The sequence below is a fragment of the Pteropus alecto genome, unplaced genomic scaffold (genome assembly GCF_000325575.1).
Source record: "Pteropus alecto unplaced genomic scaffold, ASM32557v1 scaffold105, whole genome shotgun sequence".
In the NCBI taxonomy this organism is placed as follows: Eukaryota; Metazoa; Chordata; class Mammalia; order Chiroptera; family Pteropodidae; genus Pteropus; species Pteropus alecto.
The window spans coordinates 9,821-32,100 of record NW_006436294.1 but is presented as its reverse complement, the minus strand read 5'-3'; the positions used below and the strand labels follow the sequence as shown (position 1 = coordinate 32,100).

Below are 22,280 nucleotides of genomic sequence, written 5' to 3'. Positions count from 1 at the left end.
TATTATAGGGACCGCCCCCAGGGATTATGATGAGTGAGGTTTTCACACACATTGACTCCTTTTCACTGGGCTAAATTTACCAAAATCTACTCAAAAGATCCTAAAGCGCACACAGTGATGGTGGCCTTGTCTCTTGGCTGTCTTAAATCCCCCACAGTTCACGACCTTGGGTCCTCTTCTGAGGATTCAAGGACTGTTCTTTGATAGACAGTCGGCAGTTGTGAGAATAAACGGCTCTTGTGTCTAAAGGGGAGCTTTCTGAGGCGCTCCACTCTCCTGGTCATCCAGTTGTTTCCCCTTCTTGCTCCATCCTGTGGACTAACGTGTCTTCTTTATTTCTCCCGGTTGGTATCTTCCTTGCAGTCTTCTTAGATAGCTTTGGCTTCTCCACTGGTCTGCAGGCTCATTTCTTCCAGAATTTACAGCTTATTAGCCCATTAATTTCCTCCTTGTCATCTACCTTTTCTAAGTCATAACCACGTGGTTTTGTTTTAGGAGCTTCATTAGAAAGACCAATCCCTATGTCACCTCTTCTTCGACTTCCCTTTCTTTCCAGCTGAGGCAGAGACTTGGGCCACCTCTTGGATCCCACCTTCTGGGATCCTCTGTCTCTGATTCCTCTCTTGATGCTGGGCATTATGGGCCAGTAGGACTGTCATGTATCAGCAGAGGCCCCCAAGGAAAGAGGCTGATCTAGCCGCTTCAAAGGCAGATAAGTTAAGCAGCCCTATCGTCTCAAGTGTGTGTCCCCATTATGGTAGATCTGCCATTGAGGGCTTCAGCCATTCATGGACAGAAGTTCTCTAACTGTGGTCACTGGCCATTTCCAACTCAGCCAGGTGACCTGATTCCACCCCTTGGGGTCAGGGGGACCTCTCATGGCCCTTAGTGGCAGAGTGCCTTGAATAACCCTGGAAGTCTTGTTTTGTAACAGTATTGGTATTTTGTTTTGTTTTGTTTTTTTCTGTTCTCATCTCTCAGACTTTGCTTTCCACTTATATTAACATTGACACATGGAGTGAATCTTGGGAGAAACAAACCATTTTCCAAAATAGCCAAAAAATGTTTTTCCTCTTCGTTGATCTTCGCTCCCATGCATATGCCTCTGTAAGCCGTCCGCAGCCTTCGCTCCATTCTTCACGCTGCAGGTGAAGCGGAGTGTGTCAGTGCTGACCTGATGTCATCCCTGCCGCAGTAGTTTGTCCGGGGACGTGAGGATGACAAGCCCAGGTGCTTAATATGGCTCACCAGGCATGCGTGCTGCTTCCGTCCGGTTTCTCTCCTCCGTGCACTCTGTTCTACCTGGGTTGGTCTCCTTGCCGTGTGTCTGCCCTGGCACACGCTGAGCTCAGGATCTGGCTCCCTGTTGTTTCCTTTCTATTGCAAACTCTTCCTCATCCCTCATCCTTAGTGGACATGCCCATCTCAGCCCAAATATCTCAGGGAGATATTTTCCTGGGCTCTCAACTAGGTGAGGTCCCATTATCGTATCTTTCACACACGCACACACACACACACATGTGCAACTGTAATAATTTCTCTTTCTTTAGGGAACATGTCTACCTGCATCTGTTTCCCAAGTGCCTGGCACATAGTAGACAATATGTTTTTTGACTTACGATTAAAAAAGGATAATAACTACCATTTGGAGTTGTTACTGTTCGGTTGACAAATAATGTCATGAAGTCTCTAGGTTAGTACATGGCACATAACAGACACATAAGTATGCACTGTGGGAAGAAATCGGTAGGTTTTTTTATAAGGTTACAGGAGGCTAGGTAGAATGTTCCTTTATTTGAGAGACAGTTTATATAGTGGAAAGAATACGGCTGCAGAGTCAGAAACACCTGGCATTTACTAGCTCAACCCTCGACATCTACCTTCTTTGAAACTCGGTTTATCCATTGGTAATACCCACGTCATAGCTGATGGTGAAAGTTAAGTGAGAGCCTAGGTTAAGTGCACAGCATAGGTGTCGGTTCATTATTAGGTCTTCATAAACAGCAGAGCTGATTTTTTTTTAAGTTAAAGATTGATGATCTGACATAAATTTATCATTAAGAAATATGTTTATTAATCCGACACTTACTCATTAATGTCAGATCACCTTCTAACTCTGTAAGCTGTTGTTTTCTCTGAATAGAGTCTAGCATTATTTTCTGATTCCACAATCTGTAACTGAATTAGTTTGATTTTTATAATTTTTTGAAGTGAATTATCAGTATTTCCATCTTTAAACACAGTATTTATTAGCCTTGCATTCCAAAAGTAGCACTTATTTCAAAGGGACCATTTTACTTACGTAATGAATTAAAATATTTATATAATGGTCCTCAGATGTCAAGTTTTTAAGAAACTCAGAAAGCTACTTAATAAGCCAATTTTGTTTCCTTTATAGCTGAAAGAAAACAGTTTATAGATAAATAAACAATATATTCAGAGTATGAGAAGTTGATAATTCATTTGACTGTGGACATAGTGACATCGAAGTTACTTAGCTGTAGGTAAAAATTACCATTTTATAAAAATCAACACTGTAGAGTGGTGAAAATAATATAAAATTTGCCCTTTGATCTTGGTATTTAATTCAAATTACATTCTGTGTTTTTAATTGGGTTTATAGAATTACAAAATTGAATATGTCCTTCTAAGGTTTTTATTCTATTAAAACAGTATTCAGTTTGAACGATTGTATTCAGGTAGTCGAAAAGATTTTAAAGAGACCTTACTTTTATGAGAATTGAAATCATAACACTTATAAATTGCTCACTTTTTATTAAACATATATCAGGGAGATGCAACTTAATATTTTAATTTTATTTTTTTTTCTTTAGAAGCAGCATTAAGAGGTCTCCTGGGAGCCCTGACAAGTACCCCGTATTCTCCCACCCAGCATCTAGAGCGAGAGCAGGCTCTTGCTAAACAGTTTGCAGAAATTCTTCATTTCACACTCCGGTTTGATGAACTCAAGGTGGGATTTTTCTCCTGGCCCTGAGTGTATGAAAATCACGAGTCTTTCAATGAACACTAGGAGGAAATGCCTGGAGACTTTATTAAAATGTTTCTAAATTATGTCTGATGTTCCTTAGGAAGTATGGAAAACTGGATTTTAAAATTATAGCAGGTCTTTTGATATATGCATAGCAAATAGCAAATTACCCAATATTCAGACTTAACTTCATTTAAAAAATATTTCTGAAACAATATTGACCTTTTCTGATTTTTTTTCCTCCTCATTCCCAGTTTATTTCAATTTTCTTTAATATAAAAATGTTATATTTACTCCTCCTACCGCTCCGCCCACCCCCCATCTACCTGTCCACCTACCTATCTGGCTCGTATTGTTGGAAGGAGTGAGTGTAAAGAAATAAGTACTGGATTTCCTGTCAGGACACCTGTGTTCCGCTCTCAGCCCTGTCGCAGTAACCAGTTCCACGGCCGGGCCTTTGACTTTTCAGGGTCTCAGTTACCTTGCCTAGAAAATGGAAGAGCTGAATTTCTAACTTGAGCATTTCATGATTGCGTCATAGACAACTATTCTCTTTTATTAATACTTTGAGCACAAATGACTTGTATATAAAATTTGGGAATTATACCGACCATGACTAAGAAACAGTCTGTACAATTCTGTATGTTTGGTGAGGACCAAGTACGGTGTTACATAACTTAAGTGCAATAAACCATCTTGAATGATACCAGGTTTAGTTATTAAATTGGGAATGTTACTTAACTAGTTAAAACTGTGTATAGTAGAGTTTTCAATTGAGGTTTATACTATCATGTAGTACATAATACATTTTTCTTTCAAAATGTCTTCTTTAGATGACAAATCCTGCCATACAGAATGATTTCAGCTATTACAGAAGAACGTTGAGTCGCATGAGGATTAATAATGTTCCAGTGAGTTAATGCTTTGAATTAGGAGTGGTGATAACTCATCTCTCCGCTTGTTCCATTTATCCTTTTATTTGTTCATTCACTCAGTCATTCTGATAAAGTTTAGTAATTAAGTTAGTAATTATGAGCACCCACAGCTATAGGAAGAAAGCAAAATGTAGCAAACATTTTGGTTTTGACCCTTTTTCCCACTTTGTCTCTTAAATTCCTACGACAACTTCAGTAAAATTAGTTTTTGTCTACATAAGATTGACTGTAATTTCTCATTTTAATGTCACAATAATATTGTGAATTATGGTTATGAGTATTGTGTCCCCACACTCTTAGAATGGAAGAACCTTGGAGAGAAACTGGCGAGGATAGAAGCCCTAGCGTTGGCCAGTGGGGCGGTGGGCTTCGAGGGGCCGGTGGGCTTCGAGGGGGCACTGGGCTTCGAGGGGGCACTGGGCTTCGAGGGGGCACTGGGCTTCGAGGGGGCACTGGGCTTCGAGGGGGCACTGGGCTTCGAGGGGGCACTGGGCTTCGAGGGGGCACTGGGCTTCGAGGGGGCACTGGGCTTCGAGGGGGCACTGGGCTTCGAGGGGGCACTGGGCTTCGAGGGGGCACTGGGCTTCGAGGGGGCACTGGGCTTCGAGGGGGCACTGGGCTTCGAGGGGGCACTGGGCTTCGAGGGGGCACTGGGCTTCGAGGGGGCACTGGGCTTCGAGGGGGCACTGGGCTTCGAGGGGGCACTGGGCTTCGAGGGGGCACTGGGCTTCGAGGGGGCACTGGGCTTCGAGGGGGCACTGGGCTTCGAGGGGGCACTGGGCTTCGAGGGGGCACTGGGCTTCGAGGGGGCACTGGGCTTCGAGGGGGCACTGGGCTTCGAGGGGGCACTGGGCTTCGAGGGGGCACTGGGCTTCGAGGGGGCACTGGGCTTCGAGGGGGCACTGGGCTTCGAGGGGGCACTGGGCTTCGAGGGGGCACTGGGCTTCGAGGGGGCACTGGGCTTCGAGGGGGCACTGGGCTTCGAGGGGGCACTGGGCTTCGAGGGGGCACTGGGCTTCGAGGGGGCACTGGGCTTCGAGGGGGCACTGGGCTTCGAGGGGGCACTGGGCTTCGAGGGGGCACTGGGCTTCGAGGGGGCACTGGGCTTCGAGGGGGCACTGGGCTTCGAGGGGGCACTGGGCTTCGAGGGGGCACTGGGCTTCGAGGGGGCACTGGGCTTCGAGGGGGCACTGGGCTTCGAGGGGGCACTGGGCTTCGAGGGGGCACTGGGCTTCGAGGGGGCACTGGGCTTCGAGGGGGCACTGGGCTTCGAGGGGGCACTGGGCTTCGAGGGGGCACTGGGCTTCGAGGGGGCACTGGGCTTCGAGGGGGCACTGGGCTTCGAGGGGGCACTGGGCTTCGAGGGGGCACTGGGCTTCGAGGGGGCACTGGGCTTCGAGGGGGCACTGGGCTTCGAGGGGGCACTGGGCTTCGAGGGGGCACTGGGCTTCGAGGGGGCACTGGGCTTCGAGGGGGCACTGGGCTTCGAGGGGGCACTGGGCTTCGAGGGGGCACTGGGCTTCGAGGGGGCACTGGGCTTCGAGGGGGCACTGGGCTTCGAGGGGGCACTGGGCTTCGAGGGGGCACTGGGCTTCGAGGGGGCACTGGGCTTCGAGGGGGCACTGGGCTTCGAGGGGGCACTGGGCTTCGAGGGGGCACTGGGCTTCGAGGGGGCACTGGGCTTCGAGGGGGCACTGGGCTTCGAGGGGGCACTGGGCTTCGAGGGGGCACTGGGCTTCGAGGGGGCACTGGGCTTCGAGGGGGCACTGGGCTTCGAGGGGGCACTGGGCTTCGAGGGGGCACTGGGCTTCGAGGGGGCACTGGGCTTCGAGGGGGCACTGGGCTTCGAGGGGGCACTGGGCTTCGAGGGGGCACTGGGCTTCGAGGGGGCACTGGGCTTCGAGGGGGCACTGGGCTTCGAGGGGGCACTGGGCTTCGAGGGGGCACTGGGCTTCGAGGGGGCACTGGGCTTCGAGGGGGCACTGGGCTTCGAGGGGGCACTGGGCTTCGAGGGGGCACTGGGCTTCGAGGGGGCACTGGGCTTCGAGGGGGCACTGGGCTTCGAGGGGGCACTGGGCTTCGAGGGGGCACTGGGCTTCGAGGGGGCACTGGGCTTCGAGGGGGCACTGGGCTTCGAGGGGGCACTGGGCTTCGAGGGGGCACTGGGCTTCGAGGGGGCACTGGGCTTCGAGGGGGCACTGGGCTTCGAGGGGGCACTGGGCTTCGAGGGGGCACTGGGCTTCGAGGGGGCACTGGGCTTCGAGGGGGCACTGGGCTTCGAGGGGGCACTGGGCTTCGAGGGGGCACTGGGCTTCGAGGGGGCACTGGGCTTCGAGGGGGCACTGGGCTTCGAGGGGGCACTGGGCTTCGAGGGGGCACTGGGCTTCGAGGGGGCACTGGGCTTCGAGGGGGCACTGGGCTTCGAGGGGGCACTGGGCTTCGAGGGGGCACTGGGCTTCGAGGGGGCACTGGGCTTCGAGGGGGCACTGGGCTTCGAGGGGGCACTGGGCTTCGAGGGGGCACTGGGCTTCGAGGGGGCACTGGGCTTCGAGGGGGCACTGGGCTTCGAGGGGGCACTGGGCTTCGAGGGGGCACTGGGCTTCGAGGGGGCACTGGGCTTCGAGGGGGCACTGGGCTTCGAGGGGGCACTGGGCTTCGAGGGGGCACTGGGCTTCGAGGGGGCACTGGGCTTCGAGGGGGCACTGGGCTTCGAGGGGGCACTGGGCTTCGAGGGGGCACTGGGCTTCGAGGGGGCACTGGGCTTCGAGGGGGCACTGGGCTTCGAGGGGGCACTGGGCTTCGAGGGGGCACTGGGCTTCGAGGGGGCACTGGGCTTCGAGGGGGCACTGGGCTTCGAGGGGGCACTGGGCTTCGAGGGGGCACTGGGCTTCGAGGGGGCACTGGGCTTCGAGGGGGCACTGGGCTTCGAGGGGGCACTGGGCTTCGAGGGGGCACTGGGCTTCGAGGGGGCACTGGGCTTCGAGGGGGCACTGGGCTTCGAGGGGGCACTGGGCTTCGAGGGGGCACTGGGCTTCGAGGGGGCACTGGGCTTCGAGGGGGCACTGGGCTTCGAGGGGGCACTGGGCTTCGAGGGGGCACTGGGCTTCGAGGGGGCACTGGGCTTCGAGGGGGCACTGGGCTTCGAGGGGGCACTGGGCTTCGAGGGGGCACTGGGCTTCGAGGGGGCACTGGGCTTCGAGGGGGCACTGGGCTTCGAGGGGGCACTGGGCTTCGAGGGGCCGGTGGGCTTCGAGTGCCACTGTGCCCAGCCTGGCTGTGTGATGAGCGGGCTCTGCGCCTGTGTCTGGGCTGGTGGGGCATCTCTTTCGGTTTGAGGTTTGTGAGCCACTCAACTTCTCCTCATCTTAAGCTGTTGAATACCGTTTTCTCCCTCTGAGGAGTCAGAGACCATAAGTAAAACCTTAAAAAAGAAGAAAGTATTATCTTTTTCTCTGGGTAATTCGAGGGACCTACATCATGTGAAAAATAGAGAAATTTCTAGGATCATCTCTAGCCACTAGTAGATAGTTTAATAAAGAAATACTATATAAGAATGTAAAGAAAGAGTGGTGAGTAGTATAAGGGTTAAAAAAAATACCAAAGGAGGTCATTCTCTTTTTTCCATTGAGTAAATGTTTCATGAAGCGGCTGCTCTAAGACGCCCTGGGCTGGAGGAAGGCCGTCTCTTCCACAGAGCGTCTCTGACTTGTGTCACAAGTCGGTTTGGTTTTGCATAGACTGATTCCTACTGTGAGGCTGACCTTGTCACCTGTCTTTCTCATACCTACCATGTCAAATAAAGGGAAAGCAAACCCCCAGTCCTTGGTCATAACTATCCCGGATCACTCAAGGTTAAAGACCTTCAGTAATCATAGCTAAGCGCGGTTGTTGTCAAGTGAAATCTCTCAGCCCTCTTCCCCATTTCATCTGCTGACACCTGGTTCGCAGCTGAAAGCCTCACCCTCCCTCCCGTTCCGGCATCATTCTCTAGCAGCAGAACTGGTTTTCTAACCTAGAGTCTTTTTCTTTTTGGTACAATCTGCCCACTATCATTTAACTTTCTTTAGAAAATTGACTTAATTGTCATTCCTTTCTTCTCACACTGCAAGTGGTTCACCGTCACTGCAGAAGAACCTCAGCTAGCAGTTAAGACCCTGTGCACGCTGACCCCGCCCTTCCTTTCCAGCCTCATCTTCCCCTAGTCGCTGCCGTTACACTGAGTTACCTGGAGTTAACTCTTCCTCCCAGCTGGTTGGAAGACCTGCTTACCTGCCCATCCTCACCTGCAGAAGTCTAACTCTTCTGTGGGTCCATTTTAGTTTCTTCCAACCTAGCTCTAGTCTTCCTTTCACCCCCCGTTTCAGTCACGGCCTCTCAGCATGTGACTGTGGGTATTCGTGTGTTTCTGGTGGAGGCAGCATGCAATGTCATCGTCATCTCCCTGTCTTCCATAGCACTGAGGACAGTCCCTTGTACACAGAAGGCAGCCCGTCAGCGTTTTATTTAATTGTTTAACATCACTTAAATATTTTTTTAAAATTTCTTGATATCATTTTTAATCTTTCTGTTTTTAAAGAATATTTAAGTATCATGTGCACTCGAAGGTCTAAAATATAAAGTTGAAGGATATTTATTAGGTTAATTTAGCAAGCAATAACAAGACAGGCACTCTGTCTAGGTCCTTTTATACTTGAGATCATGAGATCACATTTAATAATTTACGAACTGATATCAAATGCTCTTATTTTCTACACAGGCAGAAGGAGAAAATGAAGTAAATAATGAATTGGCAAATCGAATGTCTTTGTTTTATGCTGAGGCAACCCCAATGCTGAAAACCTTAAGTGATGCCACCACAAAGTTTGTATCAGAGGTGAGCGTCGCGTAGGAAGCTACGCTTTGCGTTGTTCCTCTTCCACCTGTCTGCGGACACAATGGTCACAGCCAGTCCCACGGCTCTAAACCTCAGCTCTGAGCGGAGACACCGGCCGCTGTCCCTGTCCCTGAGGCCCACACGTGCACGTCGACCTTCCGTTCGCGGTTTCCCTGACACTTCAGCCGTGTTGTGACCAAACCGAAGTCCCAGTGTCCCCCCGCCCTGCCCTTCCTCCGTCTTCGCTGTTGCGGGTAACAGTGCCGCTGTGCGGGCACACCTCGTCGCAGGTGTTGCCTTTCCGATGAACTGAAGGCAAGGCCTCCACCAGCAAAAAGATGACCACTCCGCTCAGTGCAGTACTCACTTTCTGCAGGAGTTTGCAACTGGAACCGCACCCGCGGCGTCCGTCTGCAGTGTGTGCTGACACGAGCAAATAACTTAGGGCTTAGTATCCCCAAGTCCGTCCTTATTCCACCCCGACGCCCACTGCATCAGTCTTATTTGCCCCCGCTTCAGAGTAGACGCCGAATCTGAAGACGTGCCCCGTCTCTTGCTGCCTCTCCCCGGGGTCCCGCGTCCGTGTTTTGTTCTCACTTCCTCCTCTCCCGTCCCAGGAGAGTCCGTTCTCCAGAGAGCAGCCGAGTCCTCTTCCCAAAGCATGAGTCCCGCTCCCTTCCTCCTCGGCTGAAGTGTTTCCAGTGACTTCCCCGTCACTGGGTGGCATCCCCCGCCCTCCCGGCCTGAGGCCTGTCTGCACGCGGCGTTGTCCCCGCCGTCTGGCTTGGAGCTGTGTCCCCAGAGCTCAGAGCAGCCTCTAGGGTTCATCTAGTACGTCGTTTCCAAAATCGAGAGTAGGAGCCAAATTTTAAAAGTCGCTCATTTTTCATGTTATGCTAGCTTTTAGGTTATACTTAAGTAAAAACTCATTTTTTTTTTTTCCGTACACTTTTACAGAATAAAAATTTACCAATAGAAAACACCACAGATTGTCTAAGCACCATGGCTAGTGTATGCAGAGTCATGCTGGAAACACCGTGAGTATCAGCTGACCTTTCTCACTCTAACAACCCCGTTGAAATGGTCGTCCAGATGCAAATGTGTCACGTTTGGAACGTGGAAACGAAGCATACCCCTTATGTCAGTATATGAACAAAATTAAAGTGCTTTGGCCGCTTAGCGTAGCTTCTGGTGAAGTGTAAAGCACTTGTGGTTTTCAGACGCCTCAGACCAGTCAGACTGAGTCTTCAGAATGGGAATTTGCGGTGCTCTTCTCGGTGGGGGTGGTGGGGAGCCGGGGCAGAGCTTTAAGGCTCTTCTGGTTTTGCTTCTCATAAACCTTCTCCCTCCTTGTTCGGTGAAGAACTCGCCTTTTGCTAGAGGCCTAGAGTGACTCTACTGCTTGTCTCCTTCATTGTCAGTTCTGTCTTCGCTGTGTTCACCACTCACCTGAATTCTCTGCTGGGTTTCTCCTCCCTCTCACGTCATTTATGGCGTATGCCGCAGTGGCGTCCGGCTGGGTTTTCCTGTCCCAGGCGGAAAGAGTCCCTGTTGGAGCCTGACTAGTATATGCTTTTACTAGTTAATCCTTGTTGTGTGAAGCTTCGTATTTTCCAAAGCACTGTCGTCTGTACCATCTTAGTGGCAGTCCTCATGAAGCAGGGGGCCCCCGCTGGTGCTCGTCCGGGAGGGTGGGGTCCTGGGGAATGAGGGCTGTGCACGGTGGCCCGCCCCACGCGCCGCTGTCTTCATCCTGGCTCTGGACAGATCCTGCTGTGCCACGCCACCTTCTATATAGACAGAAGTTCAATTTCTTTTTTCCAGATGGAAGAAGAATATGACTGACTTTTAGAAAATTTAAATCTCGTAATATAATAACGTGTTTAGATTGAGTTAGCCCCTAAATAGCAGACACGCTCGCTCGGTTAAGCTGGTGAGATTTTTCGTCATGTTGCCGGTATCTGTGGATTGATCCCTGCTGTGCGGAAGGGGTGATGCACTCGGCGCAGAGACTGAAGGGCGGGCGGTGACGGCTCTGCCCGCCTCACTTCTCCGCGTCCCTTTTGTCCCTTTTAAAGATTAACCAGGCCCATCTTTCAGCAGCAGCTGAGAGCTGAAGCTGCTCGTTAATCCATAATGTGCCTCATCCGCCTGTATCTTTTCTACCCTCCAGGGAATACAGAAGCAGATTCACAAATGAAGAGACGGTGTCATTCTGCTTGAGGGTTATGGTGGGCGTCATAATACTCTATGACCACGTACACCCCGTGGGAGCGTTTGCCAAAACTTCAAAAATCGACGTAAGTTGCATTGTTGTACATAATGCCCAGTAAGCTCCAAAAATGGAGTCATAGGCTTCAGTTAAAGAGCAGCAGGCTGTGCCGGGTCCAGAGCTGGGTTTTGTGGTCTGTGACAGCAGTGGCCTTGGTCTCCTCCGCGCCCTCACAGAGCTGCTCGGAGCTCGTGCGGGTGCAGGGGATGAGCGAGGCAGCTGTGGCGTCCTGCGGCGTCCCGCGTGGGATCCCTCAGTCCTAAGTGGTTCTTTCGCATGTTTGGCAATATAAATAAATAACCAGTCCTAAGAGATTTTTTTATTGGATCTTTTCATTCCTTCGGCCAAAGGCGATTTCAAACAAAAGATTCCCTTCCAGACGTATACTAGAGTTTTTATTGGATCTTTTCATTCCTTCGGCCAAAGGCTATTTCAAACAATATACTAGAAGTCAGTAGAGGTGCTCCAGGGAAAAAGGTTGAAGACTACACATTTCCCACACCCCTCAGTCATAATTTGTGGCGATAGCCTGGGCTCATCATTTCTTTCTGCACCTGGCACACGTGGTTCGCAGAATAAGAGCCAGTGTTTGCTGCGAATTACCTTCTGGTCTCCCTTTCACAGCTAGTTCAGCCCCTTAGCATCTCGTGTCTAGACTACTGATAGCCAGTCTCCCTGCTTTCATGCATGTGCATCCCGTATGAAGAGACACGAGTTAACGTATTGAGTGATTACTGTGCCCCAGGAATTTTACGTTTGTTCTCCCACAAAACTCTGAAATGCTCCTAAGATGTAGGTGTTATCTCCCCTGTACTCACAGAGAAACTAACATTTAGGGACAGGAAGTATTGTAATTGCTAGCGAATGGGAGAGCGGGGTTTTGAACCCACGTCTCCATGGCTTCCAAAGCCATGCTTCTTCACAGTGATCAGGCTCGTCCTCCTCCTGTGCCATCCTCCCTGAGTTGTCCCCTTTCTAATAGCCCGTCACAGTCTCTGCTGCTGTCCTCATCACTGCCAAATAAGTCACCCTGGCTTTCCAGGCCTTCTGTAAACTCTGATGCGAGTGATTTCAGCTCCGCAGATTTCGTCCTCTTCCTGTGGCATGCGTGATGACCTTTGTCTTGGCGTGTGCCTGCCGGGAACGCTCCTCTTCCTTGCCCCCGTGTCCGTTCTGTCCTTTGAAAAGCTGCTCAACACCCTCCCGAGGTCTTCCCTTAGCTGACACGGGGTTTTCAGTGTGGTGTGCGGGCGGTGTTTCAGTTTGACTGGTTTGATTCTTACAGTTTTGTTTGACAAACTGAAAATAACAACAGTTGGGTAGATTTTTTTGCCCTGTTCTAAGAATAATTACATTTTCAGTGTGTCATTTCTCAGGAGTTCTGTAGTCGTGTTGCTGTTTTAATTATTCCTATTTTGAAAATGAATGTTTGATGCAAAAACAGAAGTTTCACCTTTCTGTTCCCTCTTCCTTTCAGATGAAAGGTTGTATCAAGGTTCTTAAGGACCAGCCTCCTAATAGTGTAGAAGGTCTTCTCAACGCCCTCAGGTGTGTATACGTTTGTGCACATGTGGATCAGGAAATACACGTGAGCACATGCTTCAGAGTGCAAACAGTACAAGGGTATGAACGTGAAGTTCGAGTTAGACATGTGGAGCTCTCACCTTGCTGTGTGGTAATTTCGCTCTTAGACTCCGGTCAGTTTGTGACGTGTGTGTGCACGCATGCACGCGCCAATAGAATAGGAGCTTCGTTTCTTTGCTAAAGCGTTTGGCGTTCACTTTTTGCCCCTCTTGAAGGAAGGGTTGCTTTTTAAAAATTTTTTAATGAAAATAATATATGTTCATTATAAATAAAATCCAGAAAACAAAAATTTAAAGAAAAATAAATTGTGAAATCTTACTATTTTGAAATAAACCACTATTAACATTTTGATAAATATCTTTCCAGAAATTTTTCTTTACACTTGTATAGTCATGGTTCTATATAATACTTAATCTTTTTACAAAATAATATCACGCAGACTGTTTTACATCTGGCTCTTTTCGCTTAATATAGCGTGATTACATTCCTGTTCACAAATGCAGATCTCTATTATTTTTATTTCTTATATTTCTTATAATGAAAATAAAGCAGACAGTCATTATTTGATGTCTTTTCTCAGCTTAGACTTACTTGATTTAGTTACTGAAGCTCCTAAATATGCTGGGATATTTTTAAATGGAAATCCCAACAAATCACAACATCCTGACTACAGAGATCTAATTAATAGTGTAATTTAGGACTAGGTGTTAGTATTATTTCTTTACCTCGAAGGGACTGTGCTTCAAACATTAAGAACCCAGAGTTTACTCTTATTTCTCAGGATCTAAAGGTGGTTCAGTCTCTTACTTTAGAATCAAGACAAAGAGGCCGTGGCCATGCGTTGAAGACGGGCTTGAGGTCCCCCACACAGCAGCCTGCGTCTGGGGGAAAGGGGAGAGGTTGCGCCATTGAGGCGGGGGCCACCTGCCAGTATGAGGTCTTCTTTTCAGATACGTAATGAAAATTAGAAGATAGAAGTTTGTTACAGAGATAATGAACTGTTTTTATTCAAAATGAGCGTATTCTGTGCCTGGTTCTTAATTTTTCACCTGGGAAGTTTTATAATGTTAATTGATACATAGCATTTTTACATCACTGTACATATGCAGTACAGCTTTATTACATGACTTCAGTCATTAGCACTGCTCTGTGAGGTGGGTGTTGGGTATGGGGTGTTGGAAGTGTCTCCATTGTACAGTTACCTTAAGCTCTTGGGAGCCTAGAAGATAAAATAGCTAAGAAGTGTCAGTCTGTTTTCCAATTCAGGATTTTACTTTTGAAATCCCATATACTCGAGCCTTCAGTTTGCTACATGAATGAACCTCAGGGGCCTTTGGAATCACCCGGACTGACATGAACAACAGATTCCCAGGGGACCACCTGCAGAGAGTCCGTCTCTTCATTAGGTCTGGGGTGGGACCGGGCACCTCGTCTCATTGGTAAACACCTTAGCCGGTGCAGATAATGCCAGCACTGCGAGAAGCCCTGTTCCAACCACGGCAGCCTAGCCTTTCATGTGCTTTCACTCAGAGTGAAGGAGATGTTGTTATAAAGGCATTTTGTAATCCCAAAAGGACAATGTTAATTGTCGTTTTTACACCTCTACAAAATGAACGCATTTTTGCTGAATTATTTTCTTTTTAGGAAATAGCAAGTCTGCTAGAGATGCTCACTCCTTTTTCCTCAGATCGTTTTTTTTTTCAGAGCCATCAGTCAGTAACCATAATTTTAAAGGGAATATAATCGCACACATAGATATGTTGCTTATTTCGAAAGCTTTCCTGTAGTAATTATATAGTACCTCCAACTCACAGTGTGTGATTAAGAGAAAGCGACAGATCATGTGTGCATTTTACAGATGGAGAAAGGGAACCTGATGCCTTTGATCATAAAAGAGAAAGAGCTAGAACTGGGGGTTAAGGTTCAGTGCTAGATAATGGCCTTCTTTATTAAATTTGAGAGTAAAGGTAAAGGATAATTGCTTTTCTTCGATAGAAAAGTCACATACACTTGGAAGAGGACATTGTGCACAAAGCGAAATAATGCCCTACCTGTTCATACTTTATTTTCACATACGCTAGATGTTATTGGCCTTTTCTTGACGAAAGAGGGTGGTGATGCCACACGCCTGATTGGCGCTGTCCAGGGGAGGGTCTGGGAATGCGGGAGACTCATGGTCATATCCCTCAGAAGGGGTGCGAATTGCATCTGGGGAGAGTGGAAATCACTCACAACTCTGGGAATGTCACAGTACTTTGCGGAGTAGTAATACTTTCAACTACTGTGCATGGTACTTGGCTCTTTCCACTATCCAGGTATATAAAGGAGAGGGAAATTTCTTATTTCCTGGCATCAGTAGGATTATGCGTAGCTACTATATATTTTATGTGCACTTGGGAAATAAAACAGAAAGGTTAAGTGTTTGGTACGTCGTCTATCACTTAATGTAAATGTTTCCTTATGGATTTTTCTTTCATCCTGGCTGCTTCCCCTCTTGTCTTTCTAATGCATCAGTGCTAACTGAGCACTTACCGTGTGCCAGGCACTCTGGTATGTATTCAGTAATAGGACAATTTGGAAGTGATTTCTAAGTAAAATGTAGAGAATATGTCAGGTACTTAATAAGCATATGTTTTTGTCTCTTGACCTCTCTAAGCATTTGAGTTCAGGTATTCAATTTTTAAACTGATTTGAAATAAACCTAATAACACACAGAGACTGTGTGTGTCTGCTTAAAATGATACATTCCTTAAGGATGAATGTATATGTGAAATTGTTGTTAAGCCAGATTAACTGATCTGGCAGTAAGTTCTGTCAGCATTATCTCCAAAATATGACCCACATTCAAGCATGGAGCACCTGTTTCCTTGCTCCAGTCTGGTCCAAGCCTTGGTCACGTAGCCCCTGGAACCCAGACCCCCCGGCCGGTCCCTCTGCTGCTCCTGCCGCTCCCTGCAGCTCTCACTCAGCAGCCAGAGCGATCCTTCGAAATGTCAGTGACATTACACATTGCTTAACATCCTCCACCCTTCCATCGGCCTTAGCACAGTCTGTGCAGTCCTCACAGTGGCCTGCTGCGTCCACATCAGCTGGTCTTTCCTGACTCAGGCCCCATCTCTGCCCCCCTCCTTCGTCCCCAGGGTTGGCCCTCCTGTGTGACAGTACGTTACCATCTTCCTCTCTCTGCTGGCTTGTAAGCCAGACTGTACCTGACGCACAGTAGGCCTGCTTACCAAACTATTGCTACTCAAGGAATCTGATGGCGAATCTTCTAATGAAATAAGAACCACTCCTACTGATTCTTTAGATTTTCTTAATTTGTGTTTATATACTTAAGGCAAAACACATTGGCCTGGAAATGATGCGCTTAGAGAGTTGAAACATTTTGGGATGCGACAGAACTGACTTGAGGACAATAAACAGACCAGGGGTCAACAGGCTCTTTTTATAAAGGGTGAGAGAGTAAGCAAATGTTTTAGGCTTTCATGGGCCACATGGTGAGCCGCTCAGCTGTGCCGTGACAGGAACGTGACTGACCACGGTGAGTGACTCGGTATGGCTGTGGGCCAGTAAAACAGAAATTTGAATTTCGCGTAATTTCTACATTAGCATGAAGTAGTAGTCGTCTTTTGATTTTTTTCCCCAACTGTTTAAAACGGTAAAAATGTGCTTAGCTCACAGGCCATACAGAAGTAGGCGACGGGCTTTGGCCCAAAGGCTATAATCTGTAGACCCCTGAGATGGAGCCGCAGTAACTTTCCTCTGAGAAGTTACAGCTAATCATTTACTTCAGAACTTGACCAGGTCGTTTCAGCAAGGTAGTCCTCAGTTACGCAGCTGTCGGACATTCTGTTGAAAGGATGGCAGGGAGGCTAAGCGAGCAGAACCGGAGCAGGGCTGACGCTGGAATGACAAGGCACAATTCTTTGAGAAAAGATTGCCTGGCCCGTGGCTCGGCTTCTCATGACTGTAGAACCTGATGCAGATAATGTGTTTTTAATTTCCCCAAATTGCTGTTTTTCACTTTTAGGTACACAACAAAACATTTGAATGATGAGACTACCTCCAAGCAAATTAAATCCATGCTGCAATGACACTTCTGGAATAAGCACCTGCTGTAGACAGAAGACAGTATTCTGCAGTGACTGAGAATGCACAGTTTTTTAGTGATTGCAATTACTATCTCATTTACTCTTGCTTTTTATTTCTTTCCTCTGTTCCTCTTCCCTCTTTTTTAATCATGTTCTTGTTCTTAAGACTTCTTTTCTGTGCCAAAATCAGTAAAGTTATACTCTGAAGGGATATTGTCCTTTCAAACAGGCCGTCTAAGGCAGCTAATTATGCATTGCATTGGGGTCTCTACTGAGAGAAATTCTGTGACTTGAACTAAATATTTTTAAATGTGGATTTTTTTTGAAAACTAATATTTAATATTGCTTCTCCTGCATGGCAAAACTGCCTATTCTGCTATTTAAAAACCCTCAATGACTTTATTTTCTACTGCCGCTTTTTTCATGTGCAGCCAAAATGAAAATGTTTAAATTAACTGTGTTGTACAAATGGTACCCAACACAACCTTTTTTTAAATTAGTAAGACTTTTGTTTAAAGTTTTAAGTTTGCATTTTCACTTTTTTGTAAGGATGTATGTTGTGTGTTTAACCTTTATTAACTAACGTTAAAAACTGTGATGTGTGCGTAGAGTATTACGTATGCATGTTCATGTTTAAAGAATGGCTGTTGATAAAATAAAAATCAGCTTTCATTTTTCTAAGTGTGTCTGGTTTACTGATGTTTTGGTTTTAGGCTTGTTCCCATGTATATTTTTCTGGCGTGCACATCCACATTACATAATTTTCACTTCTTTTAGGGCGGAGCCGGGCCTTTTTTCATGGCATTTTCTTCATTATTGTCTGTGTGCACAGTTTTAATTGCTTTTAAAATCTCGCCAAGTGCGCCGAGACCGGCGGTCTGGTCTTGTCGTTGACTTGTTCGCGCTTTCCTCTTCTGTGGATGCAGCCGTAGGCGGGAAGCCACGCTTTCGCTTGCTTGACGCTTCCCAGCAGTGTGAGGAGAGGGGCGACAGGCGGCGGAGTGCGAGGGAGGAGCAGCCCTTCACCGGGGAGGAGGATGCGGGGAGGAGGGGCTGCTCGGGAAGTCGAAGGCCGCGGTCTCACCGATGGGAGAGCAGAAGCACGTTTGTTATTTTAAGGTCACAGGACCATAATCATGAAATCTAAACATACCGATGGGAAGAAGCTGCTCTCAGGCTGTATAGTCCCAGCCTGCGGTGGTTCGGTGCGCGGAGCATCTGAGCTGTGATGCTCAGGGTTGACCGCGGACCAGAATCCTGAACCAGTCCTCATCAAAACCCCCGGCTTCGTAGGGCCAGATCAGGACGCCACGGCCCTTCGTGATGGCGTCGCCGTCGCCCTCTCCGGCCTTCGGCTCCCTCTGCCATCCATACCCTGCTTGCCAGCCAGGCTCGGCTGCTTGCTGTTTAGCTCGTCGCATGCGGCGTCACAGCCGTGACCCTGGTCTGGCTGGCCTCTATGCCTGTCATCTTCCTCCCTCACGTCCATCTCATCAACAGCAGCTCTCGTCTTTTGAGGACTAGCTTGTGTCACCTCCTTCACAAAGTCTTCGTAATAACATTAGCCACATCCTTCTAGGCATCTTCTAAGCGTATTTTCATGGGTTCCCTTGTGAACTCCCAAAAGATAGGCCCCCCAAGAACCTGAAAATCTGACCTTATTTGAAAAACGGGTTTTTGCAGATGAAATTAAGGATCTGTAGATAAGAGCACACCGGATTACAGTGGGCCCTAAATAGAACAGTTCCTTAGGAAAGAAGGAGAAACACACAGCAGAAGGCCACGTGACGATGGAGGCAGATTGGAGCGATGCGTCTACAAGCCACCAACCAAGAATTGATAGCAGCCACCAGCCTTGGACTAGATTCTTGCAGAAGGAACCAACCCTGCTGACACCTTGATTTCAGACTCTGGCTTCCAGGAGTGAGAGAATACGTTTCTGTTGTAAGCCACTTGGTTTGTGGTAATTTGTCATGGCAGCCCTTAGAATCATATACAAGTATCTCATCAAACACCTCCAATATTTAACTACACTCATGGGTTTCTTTTCTGCTGCTCTGAGAAGTTGATTTCCTTCCAGTGTCCAGGGGATCTTGCTCCGTGCCCAGATCTGAGTAGGTGCCCAGTGAGTGCTTGAGTGGTGCGATGAATGTGAGCAATGCTGATATGCAGCCGGAATAAAGTTATTCTGCTATGTCCTTTGCAGGTAACGTAGCTCTGCATATTGGAGAATAAGTGGGAAAATCTCTAATACACCGGGGTTAGCCAACTAGCCTCTGGGCCACCCACCACCTGTTTTGCACAGCCTGTGAACTAAGAATAGTGCTTACATTGTTAAATGGTTGGACAAAATCAGAAGAAAATTTCGTAGCATCTGGAAGTATGTGACATTCAAATCCCGCTGTCCCTAAATATCTTTTTATTGGAGAACAGCCTCACTCATTCGTTTGCGTGTCATTTTCGGCCACAAGAGCAGAATGGTATTTTTGTGACCGAGGCCATATGGCCCTCAGAGGCTGAAATGTTTACTCTCTGGCCCTTCACAGAGAGTTTGCTGACGCTCCTTCTGGTTACAAGAGCAGGTTAATTTGAGAACCTAGTGTGACAAGCACGATGCTCGGTGTAATAAACGGAGCCATCCCTGCTGCTAGGAAGTGGATTTAATTTCAGGTCTAATATTTGCCATTCGGATAGCCAAAGAGAACAAATAAATAGATGTCTTCTCATCTCTCAAGTCAGATACCAATTCATGTCTGTCCTTAGAATGAAGGATGATGGGATGGCCATGGGCTCGTCAGGAAAGAGGGCCAGGAACCCTGCTCGTGATCTGAGGCACGTGTGACTCCACTCTAAGCCGGCCGCCTGTCAGCCCTGACCTCTAAAACAGCTCTGCTCAGTACCTACTCATTCTACCTGAATGAGTCCTTGTGCCTCCTCTTCGCAATACGAGGTGTCCACTGCATCACGTTTTCCATCCGTTACAGCCACGATAACGTGTTCACTGCCACCCCATTGCTTCAGCCCTCAACCTGGACAACAGACCTGAGCAGCGAGTGCCTTTCTCACTAGAGACTGGGATTAAAAAGCACTCGACTGTTTTTAAGACTGCTCTTAAGTATTTTAGACTTGTCCGAGGGGCATTAGCATTTGTGCTCAAACCCAGGCCTTTTGAGTTGAAATGCCATTCTGGTTCCATCTGAGATTGCAGTAACTACCATTCCATAAATTCTTGTAAAATAATTCCTTACAGAACATACTTCAAAATCTTCACATCGTGATCAGAGGAGATGAAATAGGTTGTGGATTAAGAAAGACTCGGGAAACCCGAGCCATATCAGTTCTTTGAAACTATTTTCCTTATCGGTAAAATGGGGAAATTAAGATGACAACGTTTCAGTCCATGTCGTATATATACATCTTGAATTTACTGTCTGCAAAAGTCAAGAATAGATCGAAGAGTTAAAGCAGGCTTCAGAGTTGGTGGACTTCAGTTTAGCTCAACGGGTCTTTGGATAAGTCTCATGTGTTCTCATTTATGAAACAGAAAACTCAAAATACTGCCCTCTCGAGGTGCCTGGTGATTATGCTAGGTAGTGCCTGAAATGTCCTGTGCATACCAGAAGCTCGGTGTCCCCCTTATGACCATCGTGACATCTGACAATATTAAAGCCAGCAGGGTAGCCCATTTCAGGTGTTGGGTCATGATACGTGTTGCAGTCCGTTTGCCCTGGAGGAGTGCCCGGGACCAGTTCTAACTCCGTCCCTCTGTCCCCAAGACCATCGGGCGAAGCTGCACAACGCCAACGAGCCCTTTGGACATCCTATAACTGATGAATAAGCACGCACTGTGGGAGTCCCAGTTTCCTACGTGGGCAGATGAACTACATATTTAAAACTAAAACCAGCAACGCGATTATTTTAGACGTTGAGCTCCACGATGGTGTTACACCGTTGTGGTGAACGTGATCTCAGGGACATCTTTATGTCAGTAAATATTTCGTGAGTACCTGCCTGGAATCCATGTGGGCTGTGTCTCAGGACTGAAGATAGCTGGGTGCCTTGGCAGGGGCGAGCCGCGGAGCCTGGGTGTATGGAGGGCGTTCGGGCAGAGGAAGCCACGTGACTGGAAGCAGATGTTGGCATGTGTTCCCCAGCTTGTGGCCTGAACAGTGTATTGACATGAAACACCAGGAAGTTTCAAGGACTGTTTTTTGAACAACTCCTAAATCTGTGGTCGTAGTTGAAAGTCTTTCTCACAACTGACCTTTCATGACTAATATTTGTTTTTCTTCCTGGAGTTTCACTTTGTCCCATACATTCTGTAATGTCACAAAAATGTCTTTTAGTACAGGCCTATTTCCGTCCATTTCTGCTGGGCACATGATGGGCACCTTACAACTCAAAACTCATATCCTAGTTATGGGACATTTTCTTCAATTACATTGTTGGATGTCTTTCTCCCCACTGTGTGTGTGTGTGTGTGTGTGTGCGCGAGCGCGCACGTGCGTGTGCTTTTAAGAACTTGTTTTATCCAGATGTCAGGTTCCTAAACTGCTCTTCTAAATTTCTTATCTTTTCTCTCTTTTTATCTTGTGACTTTTAGCTCTACTTTTTAGGAAATTTCCTCAATTTTTATCTTCTAATCCTTCCATTGAATTTTTATTTATTGTAATAGCTTTTATTTCTAAGAGCTCTTTCTTCTCTTAATGTTCCTCTTAAAATAGCCCGTCATTGCCAGCGTTAACATATAACATATAACATATATGCCAAAACATACAAGGATGCTACAGGAAGAGAAAATTACAGGCTAATATCCCTGGTAATCGTAGATACACAAATCCTCAACAAAAGCTAGCGCACAGAATTCAACTACATGAAAAGGGTTGTACCCGTGATAAAGTGGAATTTATTCCAGGGCTACGAGGATGGCTCCTGTGCAGATCAATCACTGTGACATACCACATTAACAATGAAGGATAAAAATTATATCAATAAATGTAGGAAAAGCATGAGACCTCTAGAGCTGATGTGAAGATTCGAAATAAATGGCAAAGCGATTGCCATAAATTGGTCTTCACCCACTCCAGGTTCCCCTGGATCCTTCCCCAAAACCTGACAGCAAGATCAGGTCTCTGCCGTCTCACGAACTCCTCACCCAAGTGTCCCCTCCACTGTCCCCTCTTCCTACACACTTTCTCCTCATAGCCAAGTTCCTTAGGGAATCTCTGACACTCTGCTCACTCTCTCCCTGGTGTCCACGCCTCAGCCCACTACAGTCTCTGTGTCCCCCAGCGAATATACTCCGTGTTGTCACCAGCGACCATGCACTAGATGACTCCCTCCTTGGAGCTCTCTTCTTCCCGGATCCTACGACACCAGGATCTGCGGGGGCTCCTTTGATGGCAGTTTCCACTCTGTCTTCTTTATGGGCTCCTGTCCCCTGTCAGACACTTCATCGTTGGTGTTAGGCAAGTCTCAGACCTTCCCACGTTTCTTACATTAAATGTGAAGCCACCTGGGAAGATGGCAGGACTGG

The 22,280-nt window shown here is 47.7% G+C and overlaps 1 protein-coding gene across 4 annotated transcripts in view; it reads left to right on the top strand.

Annotated features, from left to right (window-relative positions):
* Positions 1-17,425, top strand: part of FAM49B (family with sequence similarity 49 member B) — a 94,329-nt gene extending 76,904 nt beyond the window's left edge. For all 4 annotated transcript variants that reach the window (XM_006912919.2, XM_025047606.1, XM_025047605.1 and 1 more), the window contains 7 exons: positions 2,835-2,971; positions 3,823-3,900; positions 8,681-8,797; positions 9,755-9,834; positions 10,971-11,097; positions 12,547-12,617; positions 16,684-17,425. In XM_006912919.2, the coding sequence (XP_006912981.1) occupies positions 2,835-2,971; positions 3,823-3,900; positions 8,681-8,797; positions 9,755-9,834; positions 10,971-11,097; positions 12,547-12,617; positions 16,684-16,747 (674 nt within the window). In that variant the 3' untranslated portion in view covers positions 16,748-17,425. The remainder of the gene's footprint in view (positions 1-2,834; positions 2,972-3,822; positions 3,901-8,680; positions 8,798-9,754; positions 9,835-10,970; positions 11,098-12,546; positions 12,618-16,683) is intronic.
* Positions 17,426-22,280: the final 4,855 nt, after the last annotated feature.